The sequence below is a fragment of the Ischnura elegans genome, chromosome 11, assembly GCF_921293095.1.
Source record: "Ischnura elegans chromosome 11, ioIscEleg1.1, whole genome shotgun sequence".
In the NCBI taxonomy this organism is placed as follows: Eukaryota; Metazoa; Arthropoda; class Insecta; order Odonata; family Coenagrionidae; genus Ischnura; species Ischnura elegans.
This window is the reverse complement of record NC_060256.1, coordinates 60,775,018-60,799,279: the sequence shown is the minus strand read 5'-3', so window position 1 is coordinate 60,799,279 and position 24,262 is coordinate 60,775,018. Positions and strand designations below refer to the sequence as shown.

At 37.0% G+C, this 24,262-nt stretch overlaps 1 protein-coding gene across 2 annotated transcripts; it reads left to right on the top strand.

Moving 5' to 3' along the window:
• Positions 1-1,266: 1,266 nt before the first annotated feature.
• On the top strand, positions 1,267-23,065 carry LOC124168305 (ly6/PLAUR domain-containing protein 6-like). 2 transcript variants are annotated; one of them, XM_046546460.1, is made up of 5 exons: positions 1,267-1,619; positions 15,722-16,402; positions 17,819-17,899; positions 20,363-20,493; positions 22,529-23,065. In XM_046546460.1, the coding sequence occupies exons 2-5, from the start codon at positions 16,027-16,029 to the stop codon at positions 22,715-22,717; spliced, it is 777 nt and encodes a 258-aa protein (XP_046402416.1). In that variant the 5' UTR covers positions 1,267-1,619; positions 15,722-16,026; the 3' UTR covers positions 22,718-23,065. The 2 variants fall into 2 exon arrangements, with proteins under 2 accessions (XP_046402416.1, XP_046402415.1); XM_046546459.1 differs by having other exon boundaries at positions 15,722-16,417.
• The last annotated feature ends 1,197 nt before the right edge of the window (positions 23,066-24,262 follow it).

Sequence of the window (24,262 nt, the reverse complement as noted above, 5' to 3'; positions counted from 1 at the left end):
CGATTGAAAGTAACAGTTTTTTGACGAAAAAATCAAAAATTTTAATCGGTTATTGGCAAATAACTTGAAAAGTACTAATTTTATCAGGACATTGTCAATACAAACCTGTAGCTTGTAAAAAATTAAGTAAAAATCTTATTTTATATTTCCTATATGACCAATTCGGACCAAGCTACAACTTGTTGATGGTTATCTTTTGTTTGTCACACGCTAAATTTGAATGATTCAATATCAAATAGCGGTATAACTGTATTTTTCTAGGAAAACTTATGCAATCTGTTTAAAAGCATTTAAAAAAACTTTCTAATAATGAAAAAAAAAATTAATCATGAAATTTGAGCGAGTTATGATTGAAAATAAGATCAGTCCCTACTTTTTTCTACGAAAAATTAAGTGAAAACAACTTTTTATTTCCACACCAGTTATAATTGATCAATACCCTTCAGAATTTCTCTTTATTTTAGTATTTTTAATTGATCCTAGAAGTTTGGTTAATTAAAAATTATCAATTTTGAAATTGCATATTTTGATGTTGAGCGATATCAATGGTGCACCACTGAATGTAATATCCTACTTAAACGGCTTCTTACTCAATCCATTAATTTTGAATTTATATCTGAAAATATTTTTGGTTGATTTTTATTGGTGAGTATTTACTTTACGTATATTTTATTTCTGCTATATTTGTTTCGTTTTATTACACATTAAGTATTGCTGTTACCTTACAATCAATTATTTCAATAACTTTTCTCGTCCAAATGTGTGGTATGGCATATCATGCTTTCAATGTTCCAAGAGACTCATAGTCATAGAAAGTAAACATCATGTTTAGTTTCTATCTTCAATTTCCTTAAAAGGAAGATAATAACATAAAAATAACCCAATCCTCAGCCAACATCTCGTAAATTTCTTGACTTATTTGCAGCAAAATTACCAGCATATACAGTGCGCACTGCGATACAAGTAAGAGCAGCGTTAAAGAAAGGAAAATGTTTCGGTAAATGTCAAATAATCTCTAACAACCCTTACATTTACTGTGGATTGGAGAAATGTTCATGTTTTGCTTTTTTAGGCGCGAAATTCAAAATTTACGTTCGGAATATCGGCCGATGGAGGCGGTGATGAGAGCGACGCGAAGTTTAGTTCCGCGCAAAAGAGAATTCTCGGTCGGCGGGGGTTGCGAAGGGGTGAAAATTGGAGGGATGGAGGGGAGGAAAGGCATGTTTTACTACGAAGAGGAGAACCTGTTTCAGTCGGACGCCGGCAGGAGCCGCGGTCGGATCTCCACGTGAATTCAACGCGGGATAAGTCCAAGCTAGCTCCGTTTCCATGAGTGACCAGTCGCCCAACTTTGCCTGTGAACACATTCCGACCCAACAGTACGAACTGCCAGGAAAGATTGACGGGATAACAGCAGCCTGAAAAGTTTAACTTCATATGCAGGGCATACTTATATAAGTATTCATTATACCCGCAAAAGTTTTTGTGGTGACTGCTTCATTTTGCGCAGCAGGAGTGTGCCATCTCCTAAGTTCGCCGGTATTAACACAAAGCAGACATTCCTGACTATCATCGCTGCCAAGAGGGGTCGAATTGACCTAAGATTGGATTATATCACAGTAAGTGTAAAAAACTAGTATCTAGTATATATTCAGCTACATAGATGTTCTCTCCCCGAATTTCGTTCGTTCGAAGTGTTAATGCTAGACAATCATACTTTTTTTTTACTACGATCGCTGCATAGAGACCCCAAGTCATCATTTTATTATTATAATTGCTCGAAACTATTACGTGTTTCACAGGTTCAGCCACATCTCATACTAACCACTGGTTACTGTAAAAACACCTCCGTTTCGGGATACATTACGTAAGAATTACACATTGCGTAACCGCGAAATTTTCGTGATCGTATTGATTCGCATTGGGTAAACGTCATTTTTTTATAGCAGAAGTTAATATTTTAGAGGTAACCACCCTAAACTTGGGTACTTTTCATGTTTCGAAAGTTGAGCGAACCTTCAGAATGAAACCAATAGTCTGCTCGTAGGATCTGCGAACAATATCTGTCATGTCGCGTTGATTTTTTTGTCCTAAGTTCACCGTATAGTCCTTAGTAGAATAACTCATGTACGTTATTTATTTTCTCCTACTGCACTCTAACTGGAGAAAGGATTGTGAAAAACTCTATCCCCTTTGGATTAAAGAAAGACCGGAAATTTCACCCAGTGGTTCTCACGGTGGCAGTAAAACCACTGCTATGATCGGCTTCGTGAGTAAAATTTAAGTCACATTACTAATGGTATAAAGCTTTAAAATACCTTCTATAAAATTATTTATTGACCACTAGGCTACGAAGTATGTTTATTATTTCTCTTGAGGGTACGGCAATAAAATATTATGTAAAATCCTTGCCAATGTTTCGACAATCATATTTTCGACCATGAAACAGGGAAAAAAGTCAACCATTTCGTTTTTTTATTGTTTTGAAGGCATTATTAAATAAAAAATTTAGCAGCATGTATCAATCAAGCAAAGAATTTTTACATTGTATGTAAGAAAAAATTATTGAAGCGGGTATCGATTTCCTTTACAATTTGAGTCTTTCTAAACCATATGCGACTCATCACAAGATTATCTACCTTTTACTTTTTTCAGTTTTGCAATTATAATACACTAGTAACAAGCGGTGATATAAATTGCATCATTTACAAATTATTGCATTTTTTTATACCGTTAAAAAAGTTTAAGCATGACTTCATAAATCAATACCGATAGGTACATACACCTGTCACGTTACACCTGTCATCAAATTAAAATTTTGCTGTTCAAAAAATGATAAAAAATGATAGAATACTAAAAGTTAAATCATGCATCATAAATCACCGTTGAAACATAATTGTTCATTATATGACAAATAATTTATGCCTAAAACTATATGGTTGATTTTTTCTCTCAGTTTCATTGTTAAATTCTAAGACCTGAGGATGACATTGGAATTGTCAAACATAGTTTGGAATAAATACATTCTTTTCCTGACCAATCCGTAGGAGAAATCAAAAGCATACCTATTATTCAAAACTGTAGCCACTTAAGGTTCCCATGGGAAACAACAAGTCAGGAAGTAAATTAAGCAACGATTGATTTGTGATTCATGGATTCAGTGGCGTAACTAGGAATATGCTTTGGGGGGGGGGGGGGAATAAAGGGGCACGGGAGGGATCCCTCCCAGGCAACAGATGTTCTGAGAAAATTTTTGGGAATTGGCACGCCTGGAAATACATTTTACATTATTTTGGCTCTTAAAATTTACGTTTAAGCATATGCAGTTATTATACGTCAAAGCTAGACAAAATTAAAAAAAAAAAATTTTTATTTGCCTGAGGCTTTGGGGGGATCTATCCCCTCATCTCCCCCCATAGTTATGCCACTGATCTTGGATTTAATATCTAATTTCAACATTTTTAAAAATTTACTATCACTGTTCGGTTGATAAGCGGGCATCAGAATCTGATTGTATCTTATGGCCACTCCAATATATTATTTTTTTCGGGGAATGGTTTCAGTTAAGAAGATATTCTGGCATGAAATTTCACACCGGCACATAGATACGTTTCAAATATTCCTTAGGTTCCGCTCGGCAGCTATTGACAAAGTGATATATTGACGGAAGTCATACATTTTTATTTAATGTGGAATTTGCTATGATTAGTGGATCTTTACTTACCCTCAATTATCTTGATATAACATTTTTTATTACTAATTCTAATTAATAGAAATTATGACGTGTTCTGAACTGCGACCTTTTGTGCTTTCGTGCTCTGTACGCCTATAGCCTTTAATGAAGCGAGCTTCAAGCTACCTCTTTTCCACGAATAACAATCTGCTAAAATTAGTTAAGTACGATATTGCAATATTTCCACTGACTTTATTTAATCACAATGCATTTCGTTGTTACAAAAACATTGTCAAGGACAACAACGTTCTTATTGTAGCAACGCAGCGCTTCATGTGAAAATTAATTCAGTTGAAATTTTGCAATTACTTATTTAACTAATATCGAAAATTATCGAAAACTTGAAATGTCAGATGATAGGCGCTCATGGGCCTCCTTAGCAGATGTGTCGCAGGTAATCGCCATAAAGGGAAAAAATTCGGAGGGGTAGGGGGGTCCAGAGGCTGCCAAAGCCCCCACCCTTCATCGTTCCCCTACTTGCCTTCCTCACAGTGAGAATAACAGTGGGAGGAAGTATGTACCAAGGATTCGTTTTATCTGTACAAGTCCTGCTAACAAGTGCACTTCACAGGCGTGAGAATTGACCGGTTGGAGAAATGGACTGTGCTCATGAAAAATCCGGTAGCATCCGCCAGTTAGCTAAAGTAAAAAAGTGCCGCTGAGACACTTCCATCTACGAGGCAAATAGTCTGCTACTGTATTACCGTTTTAACAAGTTCTGTATTGGGTCAATGGCACGGATAAATTAAACACCTGAAGCCGGAAACGACCATAAAAGTCGACAGTTACCACCTCAGGCTCCTCCTAATTACAGCTCTGAATACATAGGTATAATTTTCTCAGGGAAAGAAAGATGGCGATAATTGCACCCGTGAGAATTCTCTAGCAAATGATACGGATCTCATCAATGTTGGCTACAATTTATTGGCATCCTTTCCCATTCCGAACCTCTTGGCTTGAATCTCGGCGAACTTCTAGAGATTGAAAAGATCCACACCAACATTATTTTGCAAAGCGCTAAGGTAAATACAAAATATATCTTGGAAAATTCTTGCGCAAAGCAACCGTGAGAATGGAGTGGTTATAATTTTGAGGCCATCTTCCCTATTTCGAGCACTTAGGTTTATATGCCACACTGAACGGATCAATATCCATAAACTTTTACACACCAAAAATTGATTTCACATCGTCCGGAGGGATCCACGTCACTTTACCATCACATCAAAAGTAAAATAAAACATATAATTTCTAAATCAAAAATTGAAGCTTGTACGTGGAGGAAGGGCTCCATATTATCAATAAAAGACACTGTTACGTCTACACCGACCGATTTAAAAAATTCCGACCTGTTTCGGCTGTTATACCATTATCAAGTACAGAAAATACTTCGACCAAGTAGTACAATAATTTCTGTATTTGATAAAGGTGTAGCAGCCGAAACCAGCCAGAAACCGAAATGTTTAACTATATTGTGGAACTAATATAGTGTCTTTCATTGATAATACATAATTTATAAGTGCAATAATCTTTACCGGTGAAAAAGTTCGATCAATCGATGCGATTTTTGACATTATTTATTTATTGAAGAGTGTGTCGATATATTTATTTTATATTGTGTGGCGCGATAAAATATTTTCTTTAGCCTCTATAGGCCGCAATAAATTAGCCGGCTGGCCGCAGTTTGAAGACCCTTGCTCTAAACTTCGCCCGCGTGTGACTGGACTAGTTTGCAATAGCACCTCTCTCTTACTTTTTCTTCCGGAAATCTTCCCCCAACCTAACTGACGAATCCTAGCTTCTTGTGGGCTCTATTAGGCCCTCCAGCAGACACGTGAGCATGTAGTAGTGGGCTCGAGTACGAATTTTCGTTTACTGCCCGTTTTGACGCATGGTTTGAATCGGAAATACTCTGCATAGCAATATAAACTGCACGATTTGAATATTAATATAATATAAAGAGATCAGTATCTTTACGTTTTTTCCATCCAAAGCCTACTTCTGGAGCTGTTTGCGTCAAAAAAATTGACGGCTTTAGCCATTTCGCAGAAAAGTTGATGAAGTGATTGACTCTTGCCGAGTGGGTCAATCACTACTTTGCTTACGTCTGAGCCGCTTGTATCAATTTCACGGGGTTTTATGCTATCAGTACTCCAATGAACAATGGTTTGCATCAAGGTTCTTGGTTCCTCTGAACGAATTATTGAAACAAAACTCAAATTACGTTTAAGTTCAACCGATTTAGGCGTGATATAGTGGAAGATCGACATATTGAAATGAAAGGTAGTCGAAGTTTTGCAAAATTATTATACGCGTACGACGAATTTCGGCTATAAAGTGGAACAGGACCACGTGCGAGATTACCTCTTAATGAAAAACACTTCGTTACTTCAACAATTTATTATAAATTAGGTCCGGTTTCGGCTATATATGGCATATGTTTTATACATATAATGTCGGCTGTCACGCCCTTATCAAGTACATAAAATCTATTTTATTTAAGGTATAGACATACAGAATTATACATATAATGTCGGCTGTCACGCCCTTATCAAGTACATAAAATCTATTTTATTTAAGGTATAGACATACAGAATTTATGCACTTGATAATGGCGTAGCCGCCGAAATTGGTAGTAAGTTTTAAATTAATTGCGGAAGTAACGAAGTGATTTTCATTGATAATACGGAGCCCTTCCACCACGTAAAAGCTTCAAGTTTCGATTTAACCATGTACCAGATGATGGCTTTAAGAGCCGAAACGCGTTGCGCGCATTAAATAACTATGGAGAAGTGCAACTTCCATCCATTTCAACATCTCAAATGACGTCACCAACTCGTAGAAAGTGGGTACCAACTTTTGAATTCCTTCATTTAAAGCTACGCGAGAATGGATAAAAGATCAAATTTTCGTCGTCACTTGTTTTTCCGTACCATTTTCCTAATCATTATGTGGTTCTTCGGGTACAATCCCATTATCCTAAAAAAGCCGATGATACCTCAGCTTCTAGGATTTTTCTCTTGAAATGTAACGCCGACGCTAGTTGTTCCGTAATGGACCAGCCCGGAATGCTGGTGAGCCTTTCGCTACCTCCGCGGGGTGAGAAACGATAATTGGATCGGCTTGATGTGGGAGAGAAATAAGAGGAATGGGAGTTCGGAATGAGGAATGGTCAGTTCTATTTCGGGCGTCGCGACTTTGATGCCCGTTCGAAGACACGACCGCCCATCTCCTTACGCCGGTTAATCACGAGAACGAAGTTGGATAGGAATGAGAAATGGTAGCATCATAATTTGCCTACCGTGTTCAGCTGCTGTTTTCTTTCGTGGGAATGATGATGGTAATTTTAACTTATTTATTTTTTCCAGTACCACCGAAAAAAGCACCATTTTTTTCAACGAGGTTTTTAACTTAACAATTAAACGTACACTAACATCCATGCCTTGGATATGGGCTACCTACTCCGGCGGTACTCAAACCCGAGACCTCTTATGTGGGATGCAAGGGCTTAACCCCGCTGCTATACATGGGACGAAACTGTATACGGTACACTCAAAGCTAACATACGAAGTGGAGAGAGATAAACGGATAGAAATAGTCATGTAATCCAATATAAATAGCACCGTAGGAGTGGTATGACCTTGCTAATAAGAGTGAAAATAGGGATTGGTTCACTTAATAAGAATAGCTATTTTTAGCTATTCAGTTATGCAGGGTGTTTTTAGGAGTAATCTTAATTACTTCTGGAGGTCGTAGTGGGGACAATTTTATGCATTTTTCGTCTTACAAACATGAAGTCGCAACCCGTTAATTATGGAGATGTGGAAAACATATTTTTGGATGTAGGTACATTGCATTTACCACGAAAACGGTTTTTCTTAGGTGTCCAACCTTTTCGGCATTTAAACTTCTGGATTTTTAAGGACATAAAATAATTAAGATTGGACAAAATTTTCGATTATAATTGTCTGAAGCAATAAATCTTTGGGCTCAATTAAACGATAGCTTTGAGTGAATATTGGCAACACTGTGGCGCATTCTCAACCATTTTGAGTGGGAGAATGGACTAATGGATGATTTTAGCCCAATTTTAGAACTTTTAAGCTAAGCTATCTTCTTTTAAGCTATCTTCCCTCTATTTCTGTTATTTTTTAAACTTTTTATCGCTCGCAAATAAACTCAGACAACTTAGGCTTAACAAATACCAATTAAGAAGGCAATTTAATTTTAATCTCTACCACATAACTGCAACTTTTATGCTTTTGAATAGGTGAACTTTATCCTAACCTCTGCGCCGAACACAAATTTTCTTATCATTCTGCATTTTACAAACTGCCGGGGTTAAGTATCATTCAGCTTTATTAATCTTGAAAAAATGTTAAAGGTCCATAAAAATTATTATACTTCGTACTTGGAATGCAGTGAGAAATGGAAGTTTCATAATTTCCCCGCCTAGCAACATCTCCTGTTTTCTCTTCTGGAAATGATGATGGGTATGAAGCAAAACTAGGGATGGCAAACCAACAACAAGCAATACGCAAAGAAGCATTAAGGCTAGAGAGGATAATATACTCAAAAGGATAGTGCTTCAGAAAAAGCGGTATTATACAAAAAAACGAAACTCAACAAAGCTGGATATGTTGCTTGGAAAAGCTAGTTTTAGCTATTCAACAATAAAATTAATATTTATATTGCTTCTTTGGTACAATTTACCGTGCACAATGTTTAATTTGGTCTAAATTTTAGTAACTCTAAAGCTTTCCGCTTTGTCTGTTATTTTTAATTGTTTAAATAACCTCAAGACTATCCTATGCAACATAATTCACCGGAGCGGGCGTAACTTTGTGGAAATCCTTAATCGTAGTAATAGATGGAATAATAACTATGCTATTTCCACATGTTAATTTACTGAGACCGACCCTGGTTTCGTTACAGCGCACAGTGGGCTGAAATCGAAAAAAGCTGGCCAAAAATCAAAATATCGACTTTTTCATTTCGAACCGGGAATAATATATTATCGTTTTAGAAGGTCCAGGGCATGTAAAACTGAAGTTGATTTTCTGTCAAAATTTTTTGTTTAATTTTTATAGCTCGCCAAAAATCAATAAAAATCTATGAAATCGTGCGTGCGCGATTTATGCGTAAAAGTTCAACGTTTGTTCCCCATGCAATGGAAAACAGTGAATAATTCGGAATTTTTGAGGATATTTATTGATAGTACCACTCTTTTAGTTAATTAAGAGCGAACTTTTGTTTAAGTCAATTGTTATTTATTAACTTTACGATTTGTTAAAAATATCACTGTTTTTCGTTAATTTTTTACCTAATGCTAGGATAAAAGTAGTTACCGCCGCTTGCCGCTCCTAAGATATTTACACCAGGAGTTGGTCTGAAGTCTATATTATGAGTCGGAAAAGAAAAATCTTGCTCCAACTTGCTCCCCTTTGATTTTTTCGTGGTAAAGCAAAATGATGTCGGGCGGATGTCGTGCCCCGTGACCCGCAATACACGGCGTATGCTCTCGGGAACTTAGGATGACATGCGTCGTAGTCCGTTTGAGAGACTGGATTTTCCCTTAATTGTGAGTGCATTGTACTAAACTACTTGTTATTTGCTGTTATTTATGGTTTGTACCCTCTTCTGACGATTATACCCCTGGGTCTTTCCGCTGGATCCGCGTGCGGACGGCAATAAACCTAACGGTTCGCGCGCTCTCCAAGCCCTTTATCCTCGGCGGCTACCCCTATGCACCCAGATTTGTTCTTTTACTATGAACACGTCCAAGTGTTTCCATTGTACAAATTAGGTTTTCCCAAAACATGCAGTCTATGCGATTAGCACGCTCATTTGTAGCCGAGTACTAGTCTCACTTCAGTATTTCTTGCTGAAGTGTGTGCAAAGGACGTTTACAGTTTAGCTCCCCAGTAATGGATACACCATTAGTGACTCACTGAGATTTACATAGTTTGATATTGGTAAACAGAAGGGGGACCATCAAGCAGAAGAAATCGTTAGTACCGGAGTTTTTACACTAAAAACCTTTTTTGGGAGGAGATGAGAAATTAAAAACTTAGCTTGCGGCCCTCATTCAAAAATTATTTTTCATCAATACTTTTGAAAGTGGGATGCGTGCACCAGAGTGAATAGTAGATTTCTGAAGTTGAATCATATTTGGTTAAAACAGCCAATAACACTTCCTGACGCTGTGTTAAAATATCTCCCATGTTCGTCTCCTTCAGGTGAATGCTAATGTTTACGGATAAATGATAATATGTACTGCACGCATTTACAACTGCGCGTGTATTTCATACCTTGTTGCCTTAGTTCGTGAATTGTAATTATTTCGTAATTTATCGCTGTTTTAGGTTAAACTGAAAGCACTCCTCGTGGAAGACCGTCACAGCATTTCGACACTGCAGGTGGAAGGTCTAAACCTAGAAAAGTGATAAAACTGCGAAGTTCTACTTTACTGGAGGAATCAAGTGTAGCAACTTCCGTGGAATTCGCGAAAAACACACCAGACAAGTTTCTATAATTGCCACAAACTATGACCTTATCCATAGACTTCGGCTTACGTCAGATCCTTTCATTCTTGTTTTGCGTGGATTCCCCGTAAAGTAAAAAAAAAAATACCAGAGGAGATGAAAAATCTTCTGTTGAATAGCGAAAATATTTTAGAATATGAGGAGTTTTTATCCTCTGGCTCAGAATAGAATTTCATGTGGCACACCTTTGTTTTGAGAAATTTTCAATACAAATATTTGTCAATGGTTTTCATTTTTAGTATTACTCTTCAATGACCAAAATTTCAGATTTAAAAGACTCAATAGCAATTTTCAATCATCAAATATCTTATGAGAAGTTACTGGATAGCCTAAACATAGTTGAATATGGAAGAATTTCTGTTTTTCCCTTGATATTCCCATATCAAAATTTCGACTTGCCCCTGGTAACTACGGTTCCCGCATGACTTTCCCCTATTTTTAAATTTTACTGCCCTCGTAAACAATGTTCTGGACTAAATCATCCTAAATAAGTTTCATTGTGTTTATGCAATAACAGATTCGAAAAAGTTTTACTCATTTAGCAATACTTAAGACTACAGCGATTTTTGGCCAGCTTTTTTCGATTTCAGCCCACTGTGCAGCGTAACATTGTCAAGGTGACCACCTTCCTAACATACAATGTCTTATGCAGTGTAACACGGGATTAACATATTTCATAACAAGTAAACGTACACGAACAACCTTGCCCTGGACAGGGGAAACCTACCCAGGCGGGACTCGAACCCGCGACCTCTTGCTTGGCAGGCGAGGACGTTACCCCGCCGCCATCGAGGCCACATTTCAAGCGCAACACTCCGTCCGTCGGATGGGACGTTAATGCTGTGCCTTTGCGTTAAGATGGTGCCTTTCGTTAAGAGCAGGCTAATGCCGACGCCGGGTTTCTCTCCGCCCTTCCTTCCATACCCTTCCCTCATCGCGCAAATGACCTCAGCTGTCGGTCGCCTGCTCCAAATACCATACCATACCAACATATTTCATGGTCATCGCGAGTAGCTTGAGAAGTTGGTGGTGGATGGATTAACGGAAATATATTTCTTTATTATTCACACTGTAAAAACAACAAGCTAAGCGACGCTGTAGGGTGCGAACACATGATACAAGAGTCGGTGACATCATCAACTCATCTGAGAACGGGTTAAGTCCGTCATTTGTTCACCGCGAGTAGCTAGATAAGTTGGCGGTGGATAGACAAGCGGAAATATATTTCTTTACTTTTCACTCTGTAAAAACAACAACAAACTAAGCGAGGCTGTAGATTGCCAACACATGATGACCCGTTCTGCAAGAGTCGGTGACATAATCAACTCATCTGAGAACGGGTTAAGGACCTACATTGTTTGCCGCGAGTAGCTCGAGGATTAGGCGGTGTATTAGATAAACGGAAATATTCTCTTTATTTTTCGCGCTGTATCACAACCGAAGACAAGAAAAAATGGGGACCAAACCCATTGTTACACCAGAGAAGATTCGGACTGTACCTTGGCACTTTCACGGGGTTGTACCTAAATATTCCTCAAAAAAATGCCCATGAGAAAGGGTGAGTAATTTGACACTCGTCATACTTTTTTGCGCGCATTCCCCTGGTTTACTGTCAAGGAAAAAACAATGCCTTCATCTTTCGCCTTTCTTGATGTTTTTCCCACCGTTTCTCTCAAGTAAATCCATTGTTATTTCATAAGATTTAGCACGCCTCTTTTACCCCACTGTAGCCTTCCCTCGACAAAAAATGCACACTTTCTATCTCTTTCCACTCCAACCTTTCCCTCTTACATTATTAATGTGTTTTTTCGGATCCAACGGCTTTCTAAGTCGAAATATTCAATATTTAATTGAATTCGTGCGGGATAATCTCATGAATTCATAACTTCAAATGACACAAAATCTATTTCCGTATTCCTTTTTAGATTGACGCGAAGAAAATGTGCAATAAAATCGTTTTTTGGGTAATTTTGTTTATCTATTGACGAATTTAAAAAATATGCATCAGAAAGGTTAAAAAATTATTAACCCCCGCAGCATTCCTCAACTAACAATTCCACAGCAAAGGGCGACTGCCGCCAACACCCTTGTTTTCAAATGCGTTATCACTACGTCAAGACAAGGAAACGTACGTTTCCATCCCATGTGCTGACCTCAAAATGTTACTGAAAAAACAATACATCTATTTTATTGAGTTTCTGACCGTGAAAATTTCAAATCTCACGAAAAGGAATTTGAAAATTTTCAAGCCAAACGCAGGTGCATTTTTGAAAAGCATATTTCGTGTTAAATTGTTACCTACTCTTCATTTTCTTTCTCGGTTACGTAAATGTTACTTCAATGTTTTTACTTTTATCTAGCATCTATTCGGAGTTTTAACTGATTACATTATTAAGCACTAATAACCGATGTTTTAAACTCTGTGCTCTTGATCCACCTAATTGTTTTGATCGTGTAAACGGACAACCGAAAACTATTCCGAGAAAGGTGGTGCAAAGGCCATAAGATGTCTCCCCTACTAACATCATGCGTCTTTCAATAGATTGGTTCCCTATTATTTTTTTAATACCTAAATCGAAAGACTCCTGGAGTACGTATTTCACGCTTTTAGATTTTTTAACGACGATATCTATTTTTCGCGATTAAATGAAAAGTGAAAAACTTCAAGCGCGCGAAAACGCGACGGCTAAGTACGAATGCTGGGAAAACACCGTGTGACGTCACTCTGGTTCCCTCTGTCGCCGAGTGAGGTGAACTTGGGCGAAGCTTTGAGCGCTGATACGATGCAGGCTGGTAGCAGGTAGCGGAATACCCTGCTAGAAGGTAGCGCTTGGCTTAAGTAAGGATAATTAATCCCTTATCAAACGAAGGAAACTTTCCGACCTTAGCCAGTTTTAATAGGTGATTATTAATAGATGTTTCGCTGAGCTCTGTGCCTCATGCATGCATTGTTAATCTCAGACAATGTAAAACTCCTATATACTCCTATAGGAACTAGGTCCCTGTGACGTCACGTGGAGCGGCATCGCATGAGCGCCAATCTGGCCTTTTTCAAATGCGGTTAAAATTGACCGTTGCCATTCGTCTGAACTGGGATTTCTAAAACCAAATAATTTGTATATTATAAATTTACTAATGGTGGTTAACGAATCGCAATCAATGCCTTTCGTTTTCTTTGATGAAGGAAACTACCCTATTGTAAGAAAATACATTTTCCTTCCTTGAGGAGTTGCTGAATGAAGACCATCTCCTCCGAAAACCTTTCTTTGCAGCGTATAGCTCGGCGAGAGAAATATATCCACCTGTTTTTAAACTTGTCATGTTCTCCTGCAACGCGCATTCCATTATTTCAGTTAATATTCCATTTTCCATGCTATAAAGACCATTAAATACGCTTCAAAATCTTAAACTCTAGTCTAAATTAACACTAGAAGGACAAGGATTGCATGGCTACATAGAATGAGCACTATCCGTCATTTTGATGAGTAGTAATTATTTTTAATGTTTCTTCCTTCATGTTAATATTGATTCATAACTTCATCAAATATAACCTTGTTCTTTATATGTTGTACGTATTGTAATTCTTACTATAAAATGAAATAAAAATTAGTTACTTACAATTAAGACGACAGAAAAAAATATTAGGCAATAATTTTTAATGTAAGTAGAGGTTAGTCAAAATGGCAGGTCTGGACCTTCTAATGTTCATGAGGGTTTTAATTAGAAAAAAATCATCTCATTTTCCGTGTCATATTTCATACTTTAATTGTTTGTTCCCTGTTCTCAAGTTCTGCTCTGATAGCAGAGTCAAAGGACGATGAGAGAAGTTAAAGGATACAAAAACTATTAAGCTGAGACAAATTTAAATTTTTTGAAATAATTTGGGGGGAGGATTCATGACCCATGCGATTCCCCTAAATCCGCCTCGTGGATGGGGCTTTATCGTGAATTGAAGAGGGAACTCCAACTTGGTAGAGGAGACAGGCCGGGGTGATAAGCAAAAGCTCAGGGTAGAAGAGGCTCAGGAGTTACCATTAAATACGATTTAAAATGTTGAAATGGTTATTGAGAGTCTCGATCCGAGACTCCCAATAGTCGCACTTTATAACAACTAGACTAAGGCGTAAGTTGTTGTAGTTACGTTCTAATGTCAGTTAAATTTCTAAATATTACACGAAATGCTGTTCTGATCGTGGTAAAAGAGCAATAAAATTGCATTGTCATCAAGTTCTGATCTTTCCTACAAATTTTAGCGCTCAGGGTAATCGAGAAATGGTCGTAATTTGAGTTCCAAGATTTTCCTGGATGAACAAACAAGAAAGCGAGTATAATAAAACGTGATAAAATCTCGCCAATTGAGGATTTTTATAAGGAAAATTATTATTCTCTTTTTCCATATTCCATACTTTAATTGTTCGTTCCCTGCCCTTAAATTCTGCGCTGATAGCAGAGTCAATGGAGGATGAAAGAAGTTTGAAGTTCAGGATTCAAAGGGTTTCATGCGATATTGATGCGTTTCTCGCCAGTTAATCTAGTTAATGCACAAACCCATCTCCTCCGGCGATGCAGTTATTCACTGCCAGCTGCCCCTCCCACTATCCGCGGTCGGTCACGCCCGACTAAAACGCTGCCGCGTGATTTCCTCGTTAACTTCCAACACGAACACCCCCAAAATGTTACGAAGGGTCGAACCATTACTGCTAATGGATGAATGGGAAAAATCCTGCCTCAAATTAATTAGTTGGGATTGTGGTTCTCGGCCATCTAGAACCGTGTCCATGCCCAGGAGATAAAAATCGATTGCTTGTGGCGCCAATCTCAGACGGGCGCCGAAGCGTTACTAAAGGGAAAAACACACACTAAATTTTCATTTAAAAAAATATGCCACGTTTTCACGCCCAAATGTGCTATAATTTTAGACAAATCACATGCAGTCATAAATTAAAAGGTGAAGTGAATGTGTCTACTCTGATTTTTCATTTGGGAATGTTCAGGTTCGCATGAATATTACTTATATCCTTGGGGCACGCGAGGGCGAATTTCTTAATCACAAATACGCAAATTTACCAGGGAATTTTCCATAACCTTGTGTAATGTTTGCCACTGAAAGGGGGAGTTTACGATATTAATAGGCGAAATGGCTTTGTATTTAAGTGTAAAACAGAAAATTTTCCTATTATCATATTACAACAAGCTTCGTAGTTGCGCGAAATCAAAAGATACTCTAAAAAAAATACTGTGAATAGAGACAAGTGATGACGTCGCTAAACTACCGTTATAGTCACATGAACATTTTTAACGTAAAAATTATCAAGGTTCTCGTTTCAAAAATGAGGTAAAATGTAAAAATAAAGTTGTTTTAGTAATGCGAGAGAGAGTTTCTGGAAAAATTATTTTTATTCCATGAATTCTCTAATTAGTCTCACCAATTTTTTCTTCTCCGCAGATTGCTTCAAGAGGCTAGAAAAAGGAGACAGAAAGAAAATATAGAACATGTCTTCGAGGCAGTAATTCATTGGATGTACGGAATAGTCGTCTTGGAGTAATGAATAACGTTAAGTGTGATCATCGCTCCGGAATATAACAGTTCATTCCAGTGGTTTGTGAGTGATAAAACGCTACAATACCTCATTCCAAAACAGTTTTGATTTCCGATACGAGTGAGATAGTATGATTGAAGTAGGAAGAAAAGGTGGTGCAGTATAATGTAAAATTAGGCAATGGTTTGCAAGCGGAAAAGAGCAAGTGGAAATGAAGAGAAAAGAGACATCTGAGGCAGTACCTATTTGCAGGATATATTCAACCGTCAAGAATTCTCCCTTAATGAGCAAGATCTTCCTCTCTCAAGGAAAAAGTCCTCGTACCTCTTTGTTTCTAGTCCAAGATTCGCGCCTGAGTTCGCCATTGGCTAACTACCTCCAGCATCATAGACGGCGTTGCCATATTTCTGTCAGGTACAACATGCAACGTTGCCGCGTTTCCTTCACTAAAGCACTCGGCGCTGATGCAGCACATCTTCTCCTCTGCCTCCTACTAACGCTGCTGCTTCTCGGTGGTGGCGCGGATGGTGCGGGAACGTCGACGGACCGTAGTCCCGAGGAAAACGGGGAAGGGTCTCCGTCGTCAGGTGAGAACTGGAGCAGTAAGTTGAGATCAAATTAATGTTTCCTTTGCTATTTCCACAAGAAATTTTCAGTTGGTACTTCTTTTGGGCCATTTATTCTCTATGAGTGAATTATAATACTCAATAATTGCACAACTGTATCCATATAAAAGTTGTTTTACTAATTTTTTTCCCCAGAACTGATTCAGTTCTTCAGGCAGACTTTCTCCCAAAATATTTCTAAATGTAAGCCAAAAAAAATGCTTTAGTATTGTATAAGTTCTGTTTTTAAAGGCTAATTATAATTAAGTTGTTAGAGACTTATTTTCTTCCTTCCTTTGTCTTTAGGAACCCCCTTATGTCACACGCCAGAAAATTTTGACCAGCTAACTTTTATGTGATTTAAATACAGTTTTATTTCATTATAAGTGCAATGTATGAAATAATTTCCTTATTTATGGGTAATTTAGGATTATATTAACAGCGGAAATGGAGGGAAACCTAATGATGGAAGTGAAAGATTAAGATAAATGAGTTGTTTTTAATATGCAAGGGGAAGGAACCTTTTGTTGTAACACGTTCCGAAAAAAATAACACTTTTAAAAAAAATCAAGAAAGCGAAGTTTTTCTGCATGGCTAGTTTTCTAATAAATCAAGATTTCACGCTTCATATTTTGAAATTGTGGCATAATACGCGAAGCACTGAATTATAGCTTACATAATCGAAACGATACAATATTGTGCGTTGGATATACTGCTAATATTAGTGGTTTTATTTTATTGTAACCCGGTAAAAGCCAGTTAATTTTATTACAATAAAAAAGGAACGTTTAAATTTTCAGCTGATTACCTTGCATACTAAGTAGTATTAAGGAAAGAGACTCAGGCAGATTTGTCATATTTATATTTAATATACTGCTCCAAAAATTTGCACAAATAATTCTGGGGCTACGGATTTTCTAAGAATTACGGCCAAGAGTTCCAGTGTTTAATTTATCTCGCTCCGAGGTAGCTTATTGTGTATTTTTCTCCACTAGCAAGTGCCCTATCCACTGGTAGCATACCCAAAAATACAACTAGGCTGTAAAGCTTTTGTTATGTTATTTTTATAATTCATGCCATTTATGATATTTATGTTATGTTATGTATGATATACGATGTTAATTGGCGGAATCCAACTTCTATCTATCATACATCAATATCTATCTTACATCTAGCCTCTAACGTTGGGGTAATGCGTAATAATTACTACGCCTATTAAATAAATTGTATCTATTTTTATAGCAATTGCAAATAAATCAAGCTTCCGTGTTTTAAATCTTATGTTAGTCTTACCCGAAGCAATGAGAAGCCTCCCCAACTGTTTTAAGGTTAGATTTGTAAATTTATTTTAAGGATTCTATTCTATCCATTCTCATCTAATTCTCTTATGTTCCCCAGAGATTACATGCTACACCTGTGTCAATGTATCCAGCAATGATGAATGCAACCGCTTCGCCATCGACAGACCTTGCCCGAAAGGTGAGTTCAAGATAACTAATTTTATTTTTGTATTTTTTTCATAAATGGGAGTTTTTCATAATTCTTGGACTCCTTATTAAAAATATTCTCGACGCATCGTATGTTTAGTGCATACTTGCTCAAATGTTGCTTTCCTTTCTTGGCACAATGGTTTTTAAAATCATTTTACCCAATAATTATTTATTATATGAATAAGATACGAGTTCATGAAAATAAATATTCCATTTCATTTTCACCATATTTTAGAATTATATATTATGAAATTTTGGGTTTTTTTATAATTCAAATAAGTCAATAATAGAATTCGCACTCAAGTCACGAGAAAAATTCTCCAGCATCGGGAGTGCAACAATTGATCGTAAAATTTGCGTGAGTCTGTGCAAACTAATTCCCTATAAAGGTTCTTACCATCCTTTAGTAATACCGCCAATTTTATCTTTTGCACAAGCTGCGACCATAGGGTCCACTAATCATCATGACAGCCATCTCCCCTCTTTTCCTCTCTAAATGACCACTGAGGTTATAGCGCCTAGCACCATAAACATAGATATATTTATAGTGCGGGTGACGTTGATTGGAGGTAAGGTGCACTTGCCCAGCACTCGCCTTTGCTGCGAGGAATTCTGGGATTATCTCCGCCATGAGCGAAAGTTCTGAATTTTCACACAATGGTCAGTAAATGTCAGTGCAGCAGGTCACTAATTATGAGCCACTCTATTTGTCGGAAGCCTGAGTGATGGGAAGATCAGCGACCTAGTATCCCCTAAGGTCTTTAAGGTCTATGCTATTCATTCGTCGCTGTTCGGCTGCGGAAAGCAGGCTACACGGGCGCCACCAAGTACCATACTACGGAAAAATAAGAGTGGTAGGCAACAAAACTAAACGCAAACGAGTTTTAAATGAAAGCTGTGGCCATTAGGTAATCACGGTAAAATACTATTGGAATACAATCCCTCAGCGGTTCTCATTACAAACGCTGACTAGTAGAGTAGCAATAAAATTGATAATCATTTATCCTTAAGTTTCATAGAAAAATATTATTGCAGGAAAACTGTTATCGAATTTCCTCCAATACTATCGTGTAAAGGATGTAAAAGAGAAGAAATACGTCGCTATTAAAAGGCTAGCTAAAGGATAGGAGAGAGGGTTAAAGAGCTGCGTTAAACCAATCTTAGGATTACTGACTAAAAATGATGACTAATGAGATGCTGCCACTTCTCGGGATATAAATATGATGATTTCTACAAGCCTGCCACAGCGCAGTGCCATATCTTTTACACAATTTTTTTATATAATAAGAGTGAAATAAATTTTTTAACTCAAATAAAAAGTTAGCGGAGACATTTAGGTTGCATATCTACCTTAATACCAAAAGCTTATCCGATCCTCAGTACCATCGCAGGCCACTGCGTGGTGCCCAGGAAAAATCTTCAGGCGACGCAAAAGTGGCCTTGAAAACCGAAAAAATCTATTGCAAATATTAAACTTTAATCCTAAAAACGCAAGATAAGAAATAGGCAAAATGGATAACTTCCAAATCGTAGATAATAATTTTTTAAATTCCATATTCATTAGGACGCTCACTTCATAATTTTTCATTTAAGAGACTAAAATTATAATGGGGGTTCACGGGAACTCTTGTAATGTACGTGAAAAAATCCTACCCGAATTTATGACCATTTAATTCAGAAAATTGCCTTGGGCTTCAAGGAACCTTAGTTTTAATGAATGGATGAAGTTAATTCATGCTCTGGGTTTCCACGCATGAGCAAATATAAACTCACATCTCGATTTCTGCTCAAACAATAAAAATACATATATACACCTAGCTCAATTTTCTTGGCAATAAGGAGCAAAAATAATACGCAATAGTAAAATTGCACAAAGTACATAATGAGAAAACACAGTAATAATCAGGCAGAAAAATCACACATAAAATTCTTTGGAAATTTACAAGAAAATGCCATAAAAACAAACGTAATATATTAACTAAATTGCGGACTGATGTAAAAATTAGATATTTTTTCTTCGAAAATAGACAGAAAAATATATTTTATTATGCATAATGATAGGAAATTTCAGAGCTTACAAGAAGAAATCAAAAGAAGAAAAGATTTTTGATAAGTATTTGTCCAAGGTATACGACGTAGAAGGCATAAGAGTCAGTTTTAGTAGCTCTGGAATCAGAAGCTGATTTTTGTTTGAATATGGAAAAAAACTATCCTGGATATTTAGTCTTGAAGAGAGTAAAAAGAAATTAACCAAGTAAGTATTTCCTCCGAGAAGACGCTCTATGCCATAACTGCGGAGGTGAAACCTGGGCAGTATTATGGTCTACGTAGAGACTCAGGAAAATGATTCAATTTCAATTTAAAAGCCAAGGATATTTTTCTCATATTCATCTATTGTGCCCGCCAGACATTATCCGCTTCTTTTGACCAATTTCTTTCTATTGTCTTTAAGGTGGGGACTACTGCCTGACTCTGCATGTGATGGACAAGGAGCGCAGCGTTCTAGTCAACAAGCGGTGTGCCTCTCTGAATGACTGCGCCCGAGATGCAACCGGCTGCACTACAAACAATCAAGGACAAACGGTGAATATTATGCGAAAGACCCACAGAGAAAAAATCATCCGACTTGACCGGGATACGAACCCGGATCCCCCGATTTCCGGTCGAGTGGTTTAGCCAGTTAACCCGGTAACGACAGAATTAAAAAGTTTTTGCGATTTTTGTGGCAATCATTTATCTAAATGTCAATGAAACTCTGATTCATTAAGTGAAAAATTTAATCTTTTACCACTAAGAGCTACGCCTAGCGGTACCATATGGTACCAACAACATATTTTGCATCATAACATCCCAAATATTAGGCTCACATCAAATAATAATCATACTTTATACGAGATATACAGGCTACAAAAATCATAATTACATAATAAAACCTTCGCATTAGCAATACACAGAGCGTTAGTAAAGAAAATGAAATGCTTTCTCTGAAAAAAATCCGTTTTTTGTGCTAGTTGATAATTTTCAAATTTCAAACTGCTCTAAATGTGTTAAATACAGCTTTAAAATACCAAAATTTTCGGAAAATGTCATTAAAAATGCTCTCAGCAATTTAAAACTCTCAAAAACCCTAATAAATAACGATAAATAATAAAAAAGTTACGTTTAACACTGCACTACCAGCTGGTACCATTTGGTAACACTAGGTGTTAACGGGTTAAGCTACCGAGGAGTCATTCTTCCGTGTGGATACATGTGGACACTACCGGGCAAGGTGTTGCTAGACCGCAGAGCACATGATGCCACGATCAGTCCAAATCGTGCGCACAGCGCCACAGCCGGAGATCAGGCCCGGACATAGAACACAAAGAGGTGTTCGCTCTTGACTACTTTAAAGTATACCGGGACTAGCCGCGGTGATAACTTTTACGGGAGTCACCCGCAATGCACAATCGTGCGAAAGATCCACAGAGAAAAAAATCATCCGCCTTAACCGGTATTTATATACCGGTGAATATTAGCATTAGAAACACTGCCATGCTTCTCAAAGCAAGATTATAGGTGAATGGACACTTTGTACGAGATATTAAGGCTATTGTTAACGGTCACATTTATTTAAAAAACCATTTGTAACTCTTAAAATGATATAAATGAGGAAGCGTCGTTTTTTTTAATATTTTTTTCTCGGAGAAAAATACAAAATCTGTAAAAAAAAAGTTTGCTTCTTTGTTGGTTTTCAAGCGAAATAATTTTTTCCTAAATTTTGAGGAATAAGTAGCATATTGGCTAAGAAATTTGCATTGGTTTTCCAAAGCCAAAGTTATATCTTTTTAATTATTCATAAAAACTTAAAGAGAATACCATAAATTTTATTATCTGCACAAACAAACAGCTTTTCCCATTGCAGGCCTGATTTGAAACAGTGAAAATATCATTTCAAAAATCGTTCAGAAATTTCTTGTGTAGTTTGAGCGGTTTTGTCTCGTATTTCATTACCAGTATAGCATGAATTTTTCTGAAAATATTTTATCTGCCATAGAATTTTAATCAAAGGCAATATTTAAGAGTAGGTATGAGTCTATGCTGCTGTTTACATTCTGAAAGTTTCTACATTACCACATGTATGACTTTCGTTCCGTCATGTTCCAAAGCTAAATAAATTCCCAGTATTTTATCTATGATGTATATTACACACGGTGAAGAAATACTATGTCACGAAATTATAACTCTGGATAACTGAGGCCAGTAAGAACCTAAATTACTAATCATATTTAAGTCGAAAACGTAACATTTTTTTAATACAGCAACTTTGAGCCAAGCTCTCCGATTGACAGCGAGTTTGCCTAGATGCCGGATGCTCTGGTCAAAGGCAAAGGAAAATGCAGGCAAGGCATTCGAAGTCATGAGTTGTCCATAGCATTCGGCAACAGGGCAAACTCGCGGCCAACTGGGACGCTTGGCTCAGTATTTCAATAGTTTAAAAATGATGCGTTTTCGGCCTAAAGATCATTCGTAATTTTGGTTCCTGCTTGCATTACCTAAGAATTAGGTTAAAATTTAGCGACAAGATTTTTTTTCCCTGTATTTGAGAAGTATAATATTTTTTCTTATATTCCCACAGCAATGCATCTCCTGCTGTGACGAGCCCTACTGCAACGACTTCGCACCAAGCAACAGTACCAACGCATTGTTCTACAGATCCGGCGCTACTGGATTAACGACCAAATATAAACACTGGGATGTAGTACTCAGAGTTTTTCTTGTGCTTGTAGCAGCGTTCAGAGCACATACGCTCGGAGGAACATCATGACACTTGTGCAATAGTAAATTCCTAAATTCGTAATGTAAATTCACGTGAATGTTTTACGGAAAGCAATTTATTTATTACAAGACTTATTTATGATTTAATAACATATGTTTCTTCATGATTTTTTTCGCCTTAATGAGGCCAGGAAAAAATATCCCTGATGAAAGTGGTGGTTTTGAAAACATTTTTTTTAATATGCTTAAAACGAAGATACGATTTCAGTAGTACCTATTTATTTCTCTAGTCAGCATTAAAATGGCCAAGTAATGGCCGATTTTATCACAATTTTATTAAATTAAGTTTATTTATAACACTAGCCTAAATGTAATGTTCGCTTGAGGCCAGTTCATAGAAAGAGGTGAAAAATAAAATGAATGCCGAACGCAGAAATAGCTTCAGATATCAGGGTCGAATGCACCATAGCACTAATTCGTCACCATCTATCACTCTTTTCATTAATACTACAAATTGCCGCACATTCAGTATAAGAATAATTTTCAAAATTCTATTGTCAACAAAATTGCTGTATGTTGTCTTTATGCCGCATATGGAGCTAATTGCTATAATATCCCTGCTTTTTACCACCTGGTGAAGCCAGAATTCATGATTAAATGTTAAAATTAACCTAACCTGGAGGAAAAGTCCTGAAAAAATGTATGAGACATTTTTACACTGAAGTTTTCTTCAGGTTCTTTACTTCAGATTCGCTCACGCTTTACGTCCTACGACCTAATATTTCCGTTAGTTCACTCAGGAATTGAGCTAATGTTTCCTATGTACGTCATCATAGCCTTCATAACATTCAAGGTTAAATTGGTTCCATCACTAGTGTTAATTTTTCAAATCTTTTCATGAACTGGCCTTTGGAATTTAATGTTCTGTTTTGTATAAAATGTTTATGTAAAAATGAAAATAAAAATCATGATTTTTAACTTAAGAGATTTAAAAAATGTTAAATGACAAATATGATAGTATTTTGGTGTTACGTCGTGGAACGTATGCTACATGTTGGACAAAATAGGAAAAAATATGTTAACTCCCACATAACAATTTATAAAGCACACGATGTTTTCGTCGAATACTCGATGTCATTCAGTAATTTAGATTGCTTGAGCAAATGAGAAGTATATCTTTAAGAGCAACAAGGAGGACATCATATCAGAAACCCTCACTATTTTCTCTGGTCTCACAGAAACAATAAATTAAGAGAAATATTTCGCCGAACGGTATGGGAATTCGTTTTTCCGCCGCACGATAAAGGACTATAATGAACGCTAGGCATTATTTCATAAGAAGATTTCCTTTTTGTATGTGAATGGCTGGTGTCCTAACATCCTCCCCAACCAGTAGCACAGCGAGGGGGAGATCCGAGGGGTACTGACCCCCCTCCGAAATATAAAAAAAACAATATCTTTCCTTCACAAAAGAAAAAATATTGAAAAATTATGAATTTACAAAAATTTTTCATTAAAAAATGAAAATTTCTTTTTAAATCAATTTGACTGTCCTGAAGTAGGTTGAATGACGCGGGGCTCCAATCATTAATTG